This window comes from Stegastes partitus, unplaced genomic scaffold (assembly GCF_000690725.1).
Source record: "Stegastes partitus isolate 25-593 unplaced genomic scaffold, Stegastes_partitus-1.0.2 Scaffold1130, whole genome shotgun sequence".
Lineage (NCBI taxonomy): Eukaryota > Metazoa > Chordata > Actinopteri > Pomacentridae > Stegastes > Stegastes partitus.
The window spans coordinates 135,606-148,149 of record NW_007578861.1 but is presented as its reverse complement, the minus strand read 5'-3'; the positions used below and the strand labels follow the sequence as shown (position 1 = coordinate 148,149).

The 12,544-nt window shown below is 40.2% G+C and overlaps 1 protein-coding gene across 1 annotated transcript in view; it reads right to left on the bottom strand.

The window, feature by feature from the left end:
• LOC103368186 (liprin-alpha-3-like) overlaps positions 1 to 12,544 on the bottom strand; it is a 36,039-nt gene that overhangs the window by 6,919 nt on the left and 16,576 nt on the right. Inside the window, exons 13-22 of the mRNA XM_008296465.1 lie at positions 12,137 to 12,199; positions 11,944 to 12,023; positions 11,280 to 11,448; positions 8,831 to 9,024; positions 5,890 to 6,162; positions 4,935 to 5,063; positions 3,993 to 4,147; positions 3,731 to 3,830; positions 3,564 to 3,645; positions 2,456 to 2,656 (exon numbers count right to left, since the gene is read on the bottom strand). Coding sequence (XP_008294687.1) covers positions 2,456 to 2,656; positions 3,564 to 3,645; positions 3,731 to 3,830; positions 3,993 to 4,147; positions 4,935 to 5,063; positions 5,890 to 6,162; positions 8,831 to 9,024; positions 11,280 to 11,448; positions 11,944 to 12,023; positions 12,137 to 12,199 — 1,446 coding nt within the window. The remainder of the gene's footprint in view (positions 1 to 2,455; positions 2,657 to 3,563; positions 3,646 to 3,730; positions 3,831 to 3,992; positions 4,148 to 4,934; positions 5,064 to 5,889; positions 6,163 to 8,830; positions 9,025 to 11,279; positions 11,449 to 11,943; positions 12,024 to 12,136; positions 12,200 to 12,544) is intronic.

Below are 12,544 nucleotides of genomic sequence, written 5' to 3'. Positions count from 1 at the left end.
TGCAGCCCTGTCATGAAATTAAAAAAAAAAAAAAAAATAGATAAAATAAAAACACACTGCCTCGAACACTGACTCAATTCATGCTCAGTTTGCCAAGAAAGCCACATCAAGAACCGACAGCTAACCACAACAGCAGACTGCTTTCCCATCGCCATGGAGACGTCAACGAACAAAAGGTTCGACCGGTTTACGTGAACCGATAACTAATAAATCTGTTGAGCGGGACCGATTCCCGCTGTAAATAGCTGCATCACGCCAAGAGAAACCAGACCCTGGCATTTGTTCCAAACGTGTTCAGTCAGATTTTTGTGACTTTATCGTCCTTGGAACAGACAATAAAAGTGCGTGTGCGTGCAACACTTTAACAACGTCTTTCAACATCTGGTTTGTCTTTCAAAAAAAAAAAAAAAGTTGGTTCTTGCTGCCAGCTTTCATTTCCAGGCAAACTTTATCAGTGCCAGCACAGTTTATTTCATTCATATTTTTATCATGTTTGGCTTTTATCACATGCACGATACAGTTCTACGCTTTTCCTGCATCTGTTGTCTTTTGTTGTGTCAGTAATTTATAGTCGTGCTGTATCACACGGTTCCCATCTTTTACTGCCCTGTATTCAGCCAAGCGTTAACCCTCTGAACCCCCAAACCTGCTGGTCGATTGTAAAAGGCACAGAAAAGAGAAAAAAAAAGGCAGAAATTGCACCATTTATCAGAGTCAGACACTGTCTAAACAGAATAAATCATCAGCTTTTCAGATTTCCAACTCTCCTTGAACTACTTATCTAAAAATCTAAGCTTCCAAGCGTAATGTTTAATCAAAATCACTTTGATTTACATGCATTCTTTGTTGCAAGCTCAATGAACAATAATAGTAATAAATAATCTATATTGTGTTAAGTCATCATTTTTACAGTATTGCAAACAGCTGTGGGCACTTTGAAAAATGTTGCACATGCTTAAATTACAAAATCAGATTTCCATTTCTTTCTTTTTCTATGATTTACAGCATTCTAACTGCATCATACAGCACAGAAGACATTTCACAGAAGAGTTTTCTATACTTCTATTTATGGTTGTGTTGATTCCATAGAGGTGCTGGATTTCACACTGCAGTGAAAAAATGAGCTCACAGTGAGTAAAAATGTGACAGGAGCAAAAAAATGTACAAAAACTGCTTGGAGTCCAGAGGGTTAAATCGGGACGTAGTAAAAAGCAGTTCTAGTTAAAACGGTGCACACTGTGTCTGTAGAGGTTTGTTGTCCACAGTTATAAAAACACTGTTTTTAAAAAGCGTTTCTGCAGTTGAATTTTGTAAAAGTTATTTTACTATTATTGTTTTTTTTTTTTTTTTTTAACTAAAATGTATCCACCCTCACTGCAATGGTGAAATTTCATCAATCTAAATCACCAGATACCAAAAAGGTCAAGCTAAACATTCTCAGTTTTTGTTTGATGTTTAATTGCATCTTTTATGTACCTTTTGGTAATTTGGATGAAATATAATTTTTAAAAAATCATGATTATCAACGATTATTTCCATTTACCTGATGGTTCAGGATAACACTGACATTCTCTGAATTGTCTGTTGCAGTATTTTTCTTTCACTTTAGTGATCAGATAAGATCTTTGCTTGTATTATTTCCATGACTGCAAACACTTGATACACCAGAAAAAACAAATACTGATTCTCAAAAGGAAATGATACTTGGATTCAAGATAAGGTCCAACTGCTTAGTTACAAAAGTTCTCACTTTAAAAACCTGTTTGCTTTGTAGAAAAGCATTCAGGTTAATAAGGCTACAGTGGATCACGGTGGCACATCAGAAAATGCAAATAATTACAGAAGTTTTCGCTGCTGTGCCACCTACGTAGACTGCACACAGTCTTGCTCTCAGCTGTGCAGCTGTGTGATGCTGTAGTTGTTTAATAGAATCAAAGAAAAGGAGGCGAATTTCCACCGTTGTTTGTTCAGCGTGGGACAGAATCTAAAGGCAGAGTTACCTGCTGTGATACTGAAGGAGACAGAGCTCAGCACCGGTGGGCTCCAGCACAGTTTAATCCCTGCACTTAACACAATCTGCCTTTTATTTTACATAATCCCTTTCTGATATCATACAGTCTCAATTACTTTTATTTTTGCATCCTGTGACGAGCTTCTGTGGCTAATTTCCCAGCAGTGACGATTAACATTTGGGCCAAAACGATTAACATCTGGCTGAACAAGGCTGTAGTGATTGTGTATTCTCAGCAAAAGGAGAATAATAACACGACTCTATGAGTATGAACGCCCTAATGAATGCATAAATTGACATATGAAGGTGTTTAAGGTCTTAGCATGCTCCAATTAGGCTTCTTTACCTTTAATCCTATAGGGAAGCTGTCTAGACTGGGATTTTTTGAAATAGCACGGGAACAGTCTTTGCTATGCAAGTTAAATGTATGTCTTAGAGGCTCACAGAGCGAGTGCTGGCCGGAGCCGACGGGCTGGTGAGGGACACCATCTCCTGGATGGCCAGCCGCAGTTTGAGGCGGTGCAGCGGGTTGCTGATGCCGATCTCCCTCTGGATCTCCGTGTCGGACAGGTTGGCCATGATGGCGCCGCTCTTCACATTGGCACGGCAGGCGGCGACGTACCAGGCCGGCATCCCCACCCACAGCTGGAAAGAGACGAGTAACACATGAAATAAAGGAAAAAATTTGACATAAAAATGCAATTTTGATCCAAGATTTTGCTCTCTAATCCACTGAACCTCAAAAACCACAACGGGCATTAAAAGGTGTGATTTTTTTTTTAAATCACCAAAAGTATTTAGCACAGCAAGAAACTTTAAAAACAGGAAGAATCATTGGATTTTCAACCTTTTGAACAACCATTTAACTAATAACTGAGTTTCAGTTGCGTTAGAGAAAACAACCAAATCAGAGCTTTCAGGATAATCAAAATCAAAATCAGCTAATCAAGATGTTCAAAGTAACTTTACTCTGCAAGTCTAATTTTTTAAAAAAAGGTAAAAACAAATAGTTTGCTCTTACCGCATTCTGTCTAAAACAAAAAAGTCTGTGCTTCTTGGTGCAACTGTGAAGCTATTAGTGACTGAGCTGTGACCAACAGTCACATGGCAAAAATTCTAAGACTTTTTGGCTTATCAGGGTTGAACTGCAGGCAGTGTTCACACAAACAGATAGGAGACAAGTGTGGAAACAAATTACAAATCTAAGTAGTAAAAAATCTGTAGTATGTAGAGCCACATTTCTTTTTCTTTTTTTTACAGTATCGGTAACACGAGGGCACACACAAGTGTTACACGTGCTGACTCCTTTTTCTTTTTTTTCTTTTTTGTAAAATAAATAATCAACTTCAATCATTTTATTTTTAAAAAATTATTTATGGCATTATAACATTATGCCACACAAAAGAGATTTCTGAATTCTCTCTATTTCTAATCACGGTTGTGCTGTTTCCATAGAGGGGCTGGACTTTATACTGCAGTGAAAAATGAGGCCACAGTGAGTACAAATGTGACAGGAGCTTAGAGGTTCAGAGGGTCAATTACGATCTCCTACCTCCAACCAAGATACAACAGTAGGTCCGTCCCAGGATGCAAAGGGAAGTCCTTGGCGACATGCTTCCTCCAGTAGCTCATGCCTGATGAGAGGAGAAACAGTTACAGATGTCTTCTTTGGTGAAATTCACTTGTGAGATCAAACTATTTAAACTCCGGTTCACTGACTTCTTCTTGCTGCGGCGGTCTTTATCTGCTGGACCGAGAGTTCCCGTCTTGTTCATCCCCATCGGGTCTCCAGAGGCCAGATCTTCAGAGGGTGTAGATGCTGGAAGAGACACATTAATGATCAAATATACTACAGACGTAGAAAAGAATAGCTCGAATCGCTGAGCCAGAGCGGTTCAAACATGTTTAAATGCACATTCTGACAGTGTGGATTACTCATACACACTCAGTGTCATCCCTCCCTCATCCTCCATCTGTTTACCAAGAGAAGCAGATCCATCTCGCCCAGGCTGGCCCATCCTTCCTTTCTCCTTCTTCCCAAAAAGCCGACCGATGGAAGACTTGATGCTTTTCTTCTTGCTGGACTTGTGGAGAGAATCTTGGCTGCTGTTGGAGCTGCTGCCATCTGCCGAAAGACTGGAGGAGACAAAGGAAATCACCAGGGGCCCAGAGCCAAATGCACATTAAAAGCACTGCATTTGATATACCTAATGGTTGTGTCTGTGTGTAAAAGATGGACGTAGCCTCTGGGTCTGAAGAGTGAAGCCAAAACCTGCATTCCTTCTAACAGCCAGCAGGGGGCGACTCCTCTGATTGCAAAAGCTAGTCAGATTGTATAGATGTCTATGAGAATGTTACCGTACTTCTCACTTGATTTGTTACCTCAGTAAACATTTTCCTTTTGAGCTTATGGTCTTTATTGCTTTATTGCTATTGCTGGAACTCTCTGGCAATACAGAATGGTGTTAAATTGGTAAATTACGCTCCCACTTAGAGTAAAATAGGCTTAAAATGTGGCTCACTACCATACAGGTGTGTGTATTGTCTTCTAAGTCAGATCAATTCCTTGCTTTTCAATTCAATTCAGTTTTACTTGTATAGCGCAGTTTATAACATATGCTATCTCACAGCGCTTAATATAGTAAGGCATATACCTTACAAATTTAAACAGAGAACCCAAGAATCCAAAGATGCCTTTGGACTCCCTCTGAGCTAGCAGTTGGCAATGGTGGGAAGGAACCAAAAAGCCCCCCACAAGGCAGGGGGGAAAAAAACTCAGACAGAACCAGAGTCAGGAAAGGCGGCTATCTGCCTCGACCGGTTAGATGAGCATGGGATGAGGGGGTGGGGATAATAGGATAGCAGATGGAGACTTTGCGTCTGGTATAAAAAAAAACCGAAGACGTCCAAATCCTAAACTCACCTGCGAAACTCTCGGGGGTCGTCGAGCATCGCCCCTGGATGGGTGAGGGTCATCCTGTCCAATCGCAGCGCCCGAGGAGTGGGAGGAGGCGTAGAGTCGAGAAGAGCGAGGGACCGATCGTCCTCTTTGCTGTTCTGAAATGTAAAATGTAAACCACATGATTAAATGTGATGAAAAAAAGTATTTCTAATAGTATGTAGGACCTCAGAGACAGATAAACCAAGCTACACATGTTTCATGACATCTTTTTATTAAATGTTATTTTGGGGGGTGAACTTGTTCCTCAGTTATCTTTAGATGGCAGCATGCTATTATTTCATCTAAAAGATAATTTGTTTAATCTCTAACATGAAAAAAAAATGATGGCAATATGCTCGGGCTGCATGACTGATCAAATATCAATCATGATCATGATTTTACTTTTCAACAATTAAACAGAAGTGAGCAACTGTGATATTGATGTTTAAAATCAAATTTGCTAAGTTTGTGAGAGTCAAACAATTGAAGGCCAAAAGAATTTTGGTGGTAACAGTCTAACTTTAACATCAACACTTTGTCTTCTGCAGATTTCCTGTATTTGGAGCTCCATGACTAACCTGCTGGTAATCCTAAACTATGTTTATACGTAGCTTCCTAACTGGAACCATTCTCCCCACTATCCTAAACTCCCACATTAACATTACTGCTTTTAAATCACTATGACAGCTTGTTTCCCGTTTATTGCATCACTTCTTGTAATCCATCCACCCATTTCCGAAATACTGGAACTTTCACACCAGTCTACAAGTTACTTATGAGCCAGTCTTTCCCAATCTAACGCGCTGCTGGAGAATAACTAAACTTCTCCAAACTCGACTGCACAATTCACTTATGCTTTATTTACATGAGTCACTGTCTGGAGGAGTCGTTTGCATAAACGGGGAGGTTGACACCGAGGTGAGATAAAGGGGTGAACTGGAACTGGAGTTCATCTCTACATATCAGCAGTACCTGTCTGTCGGTCTCCCGGGCTGGAGAGTGAGGCAGGCGAGGGGTGGAGTGTCCGGAGCTGGGGGGAGAGGGGGAGGCCAGGGTGGAGGATGTGATGGACGAGGGGATGAAGCCCCGTCCTGTGCTGTCTCTCCCCAGGGAGGAGGGAGGGATGGGCGGGCTGTCCAACGCCACGCTGACCCGGCTCTCGATCTCCTCGGCCCGCAACTCTGTGTTCTCCTTCTCCTCCTGGATCAATCTGGAGTTTCAGAAAAAGAGTAAAACGTGAGTGAATGTGAGAAAGAAGAAATGTTCTGCTGCCGTGCAGTTCAACTCTGAACAGATGAGGACAGATTTAAAGGAATTAAGGGTTTCACCAATACGTTGTTTTTTTCCCCAGGGCTGATACCAATTATTAATAATCATGAAGACAAATCACCAGGATACATTTGCAAGAATTAAAATCCTGGTGCCAAAACACAAACTCCAACAGAAAACGTGTTTATTTAGGTCATAGCTATTTAATCCTCTGAACCCTGAAACCTGCTGGCAAGTTTGAAAATTGCCAGAATTGCGTCATTTAGCAGAGCTACAAACTGTGATCACAAAACAAACAAACTGATTTTTCTCTTTCCCATGGCCACCAAACTAACCAGGTGTGACTTGCAGTTCTGCACCAAACTTAAAATCACATTTCATCAAAATCACCATAAATTTCACCCAAAAAATCAATCGTTTGAACTAAACAGATTCTGTAAAAAACTAAAACTTCCATGCTCCTCAGCAAAACTCTTAAACTATGACTGGCTCAGCTGCAACCAACAGTCATGTGACTTTTCAGCTGAACTGCAGGCTGTGTGTTGAAATTAAACTTTCATTTTTTCTCTTTTATACATTTATGTCATTTTAACGGCGTCATACTGAATATAGGACACTACTTCTGAGTTCTATCTACTTTTAATCATGGTTGTTCTGTTTCCATAACAGTGCAGGACTTCATATTGCAGTGAAAACTTGGTCCACATGGAGTAAAAACATGACAGAAGCAAAAAAAGCCCAACTCGTGACATGTAATTAATCAGACAGCACTGCGGGCAGGACGTTGCATGACACCATCAAGTGTTGACGTCATACAGACAGAGGCGGCTGCATCAGAGCCTAAGTGGCACATTTTATAATACATTTATCTTATCTGGCATTGATTTAAAAAACAACAGTAACGCTGATAACTGGATAATAAACTAGTCGTAAAGTAATAGTCGTTGTTAAGCTTGAAAACGCACTCATGTCTGAACATTAAATATGTAGCTACAGACAGATAAATAAAAATCTGCCTAGAAGAACCTTTGATGTTCATTAATGTTGTATTCTGCTCTTATTTCACCTGTGGTCAGAGCTTAGTACGAGGTTTCTGGTTCCCACTACATATTTATCATGCAAACTTGAGAGGTACGAGTCTCCTTATTCAGCTCTCTTCAAGAAAGCAAATAAGCACATTTCCCAAAATGTAATATTCCTGATAATCATTTCAACCTGTGACTGATATAAATCTGTCTAATCATCGCTAACCATCATGATGTAATCAGTTTGTGTATTTTTATAAATCCTGCAAAGCATTTCATTTCAAACTGATAGAAGACAGACACAAACTGAAGTTCCTCTCACGGACGATCTGGAATCTATTGGGAAGCTAAAAAAAAAAAAACTCAAGAGACGAGCTGATCACTGAAATCACATTTCAGTAACTGGCCAATCCATTCACTGTGACTTCAGTGAGACCTGCTATGTGAAGATGTGACAGTGAGTGAATGCAGAGACAGAAATAGTTTCATTTGTCCTCAAACAGCACAGATGAAGACAATTAACAAAGTCTGAACTTACACTGAGTTACCAGTTTATTAGGTTCACCTACAGCATGTAATCCAATCTGACCCGACTGGCCTCCAATAAACCCAGTGAAACTCAGTAACGCAGTTCAAGTTTGGCATTTGAGCAACATTGTAGGGTAGGTTTGTGGCCCAAAGAAGTAAAATCATCCAATGTTTCACCAAAAAAAGAAAAACATATCCACAATGAGGGTTGATTCCTCGATGGGGAACAATCAGCTGAAGTCGCCAAACTGTATATAATGTGGTTCAGACTAACTCCACCTCTGCAGCTGCAGCAGGAAACAATTACATGGCAGAATAATGAATGAATGAAAAATACTTTATTTATCCCACAAGGGAAATTCAATTAAAAATCAATAGCTTTTGTGATATTACCTCATAGTTTTTTATCTAATATGACTTTCAGCATAATGTGCAATATTTTAATTTCATGTGCAAAATATCACCATCATGTGCACCATAGTTTCCAGGTGCAGTCTTTCAGTTTCATGTGCAATATTTAAATTTAATGGCCAATATTTGAATGACATGTGCAACATTTAATGATCATGCAGAATATTTCATTATCATGTGAAATATTTCAATTTAAAGTATAATATTTCATTATAATTTGCAGGACTATTTTACTGCTTGAGAATCACTACCACTATCACTTCTTACTTTACTATTCTAGTCTTATTTTAGCTTACTTATATTTAGTTCCAGCAATGTATCATACTGTTATTGCTTTTCTAATAGGCACTGCATTTATTTTCAATGTGTGGCACAAGAATTTCCTTCTGGATTATTAACGTTCTATCTTATCTTATCTGTCTTGTGCTTGAGCATCAACAGTCCAATAATTTATCACCATCAGGATCTTCCAGCGCTGCACTTTTACTTTGAGCAGTGTTAGAGAGGTGTTGATATGTTTATTACTGAGGCTGTAGTAGGTGTTGGAGTGTATCAGGCTGCAGTATGCAGGGAGGTGTTTCTCACATTCGCACTTCCCTGAAAGCCCTCCCTCCCTCCCAGCTGTTCAGCGCCGCCCGTACTCACTTGATCTCCTTATTGATGGCCTCCAGCTGTTCCTGCAGCATGATGGCCAGGGTCTGCACGTCCGTCTGTCCGCTGGGCGACAGGAGCTCGGAGCCGAAGCGATGATCGCCATCGTCCTCGTCGTCGGAGCAGCCCACATCCATGCCCGGCTCGAACCCAGTCCCCAGCAGAGCCCCGCTCTCCCAGTCTGGGTACTGAACACAGGGACCAAGAAAAGACAACACAGTCACCTTCTGACACCATTCACTTATCATACATCTAGTTGTTAGCACGTTAGCCACGTGGCTTTAGGGCTGGCACTCGTCTCCACTTTGGCTTAGAGTGAATTATCTCAGCAACTTCTAGGTGCTAAAAAATTCTGTACAAACATTCCTGTTCCCCTGAGGATGAATTGCATCAACTCTGATTAACTGCGCTCCTCAGATCAAGATTTCAACATGTCCAATACTTTAATTTGTGTCCGAATGGTTTGATGGTGAAAGACAATGTTCCAAGAGTTTCTAATGCCCTCAGCCCGATGAAGCACAAAGATTCAGTGGATTAGAGTTGGTCTGAAATGTATGTTATCTTTAAAAAAGCACCAACATTATAAAATTGAACAAATCAAGTGTACGGTATGGTTTCATTGGGAAAAATAAACAAATCTAATCTTAAAAATAACATATTTATTCACAATCTCTTTATTCTGTCTCATTTGAAAATCTGGCAAAAACAAACAGTTTACACTAACAGGATCCTGTGAAAACCAAGAAATTCTGCTGTTCTCAGTGCAGCTGGGAAGCCAGGGATGAATCAGCTGTGACAAACAGTCACATGACAAGATTCAGTGTTTTTATGGCTGAACTGCAGGCTGTGTTTACACAGAGCAAAGAGGAGACGAGTATAGAAACAAACGAGAGACTGACAGGCTTCTCTAGTTGGTGCTCTGTGTAAACACAGCCTGCAGTTCATCCGAAAAATCCCTGAATTTTTCTCAGATGATTCCGTCACAGCTGAGTCAGTTACACAGAGGAGAGCAAAATGTTTTGTTCTTTACAGGATCTACTTCATGCCAATGGTTTATTTTTGGCACATTTTTGAACAAAACATGTAGAATAAAGTGATTTAGATTAAATATCATAATTTTAAGCTAAGATTAGGTTATTTTCGCAACAGAACTGCACATCACACACATTTAGAGCTCTAGGGCTGTCTAAAAACCTGTCAATTCACTCTAGCTGTATAGTTCGTGTCTCTGATTAATGGTGTAATTTTGGAATTTTTTTAAAGATAATTTGTCCTTGAAACCCTGGTGGCATTTTGAGTGGTTCAGGGTGTTAATTACAATAAGACTTTAAAACCTTCACATTGAACTATATTTGTGGCTTATGAGCAGCTTGTTGAACATACACACAAAATGCAGACATCTGCATCCAGAAACACCAGCGATGGGTTAAAGTATGCCTTTGGTGATTTTTTAAAAATCCTTTTCTCACAGTCAGTAAATTCCATGAGAAGACTAAACTAAGAAAAGCTCGAACCTACAAACAAGTACTGTCTGTGTATCTAAAATCAGATATTCCTCATACAGAGCTCCATTTTTGTCAAAAAACTATAAAAAATACATCACTGTGAGACATGTTTCTTGCTGCAAAATAAATTATATAGACATAATATTTATGTAGAAACAGCTGCACGAACTAATAATAGCGATCACTTTCAAATCTCTGCGGAGTAATTTCTGAAGTGATATCCCATCTTTTGTTTCAGGGCCAATACCAATTATTGATCATAAAGAAGACAAATCACCAATATTTAGGATAGATATACATTTGTACAAATTAAGCATCCTACAGAAAACGTGGCAAAAATCATATCTATTTAACCCAGAAACCCAACAGTAGGTTTGAAAAGCATGCTATCTTAAATAAAAATGGTAGAAATGCACCATTCAGCAGAGTTAGAAACTGTAAAAACAGAAAAGAATCTTTAGATTTTCAACTTTCAACGGTCCTTGAACTAAACATTCAGACTTGCTTAAGCTTAAAATTGTGATTTCTACATGTCACATTATCCATTTGGACTAAACAGATTCTATAAAAAACTAACAATTCTGCGCTTCTTGGCAAAACCATGTCGCCATTATTGGATCAGCTGCAACCAACAGTCATGCGACAAAAATTCTGAAAGTTGTTGGTTGAACTGCTGACTGTGTTAATATGGAGATAAATAAACGAAAAAAAATCCTCCAAACAAGTGAAGTCTGTAGAGCTCCACTCTTGTCCAACAGATATTAAAATGTTATTGTCTTTGCTACAAAATAACAAAATACAGGAACAATAATTTATGCAGAAACAGCTTTTATGCAGTCTAGAAACGATAAGTTTCAAATTTTGAGTAATTTTTAAGACGTGCAAGTAATTTCTGAGTCAAAGCCCACATTTCATTTCTCGGGGTGTTGGGGTCTCACCTTGGTGGAGTCCTCGCGGGCGGAGCTCCAGCGGGTCCAATGACTTCGCCTGACCACGCCCCCAGCGGAGGCGTTACTGAAGGGATCCAGGTGAGTGGTGGAGCCTGCTGGGAGGGACCCGCCTCCGTGGGAATACCTCAACTCCAGAGCGCTACCTGGCAGAGAGCGACTGCCGAGATAAAAGGACAGATGGTTGGAGAAAAGATGAAACGGTGATTATCCCTGACGGTACAACAAACATGTAGCAAACAAGGAGAGGAATTTAAACAGAGCTCAAAATGCCAAACCAGAAATGTGAAAATTAGAGATTAATATATGAAAAAAATCAATGTCACATCCAATCAAAAGAGCAAAGTGTGCGAGGAAACCTGGGAGCAGTGCAGCATATTCCCATTAACAGGTCTGCAGAAGGCTAAATTAGCAGCGTTGGATCACGCATCTGTTTGTGCAGTGAGCGTGTTCACATATCAACACAGCTTCAGCCTGTGCCGTGAGTGCTGACAGTGTTAAACGCCTCTGACGCGGAGAGATTTATCTACAATGCTTGACTAGATAAGAGACACAACGTTGGCACTTTTACAGTCGGGCAAGGCCACACAGGAGACTGAAAATAACGCCGGGAGTCGGGCTCTTCCGGCGGTGCTGAAGTCTAAATGGCACCAACCTGGAATAGGAGCCCCCGGGCCTCGCTCTCAGCTGATCCAACTCCAGCTGAATCCTCTCCAGCTCCGCTATCAGCTGGTCCTGGACGTGGAAAAAAAAAAGAAAAAAAAAAGGAAAAAGACAAGAGCGGGTGAAAATAAATGAACATATGTCTGCTGCCTTCAGAGAGGAATGAAGCCTGGAGGTGCGGTCACCTTGTTTGCCAATAGATCATCCTGGAGTTTCTTCATGTTCGACAGCTCCTCAGATAGAGCGTTCTGCAGAGAGACCATGAGAAGTTTTATTATTGTAAAATAACAGAACTGTGAGATGTGTTCGAGCTCCACGCCGAGGTTAGGACACTCATCATGTCAAACTCTACACGCAAGGATGGGTAAACCTGATGAACCCTGAGCTATTTCCAGGGTGATTTCATCGCCTTTACTTTAGCCACACATGTTCTATCTTGTTTGTTCTATTCATCCACAACAGTCTCAGTTGTTCTGCCATCAACCGATCTGATAAACCTTGCAGATCAGGCTTTATATGAAGAAAAGAGAGACATATTATGAAATTGCTGTATTTTTTACATGTATCTCAGCATTAAATTCTGGCAGCAGAGA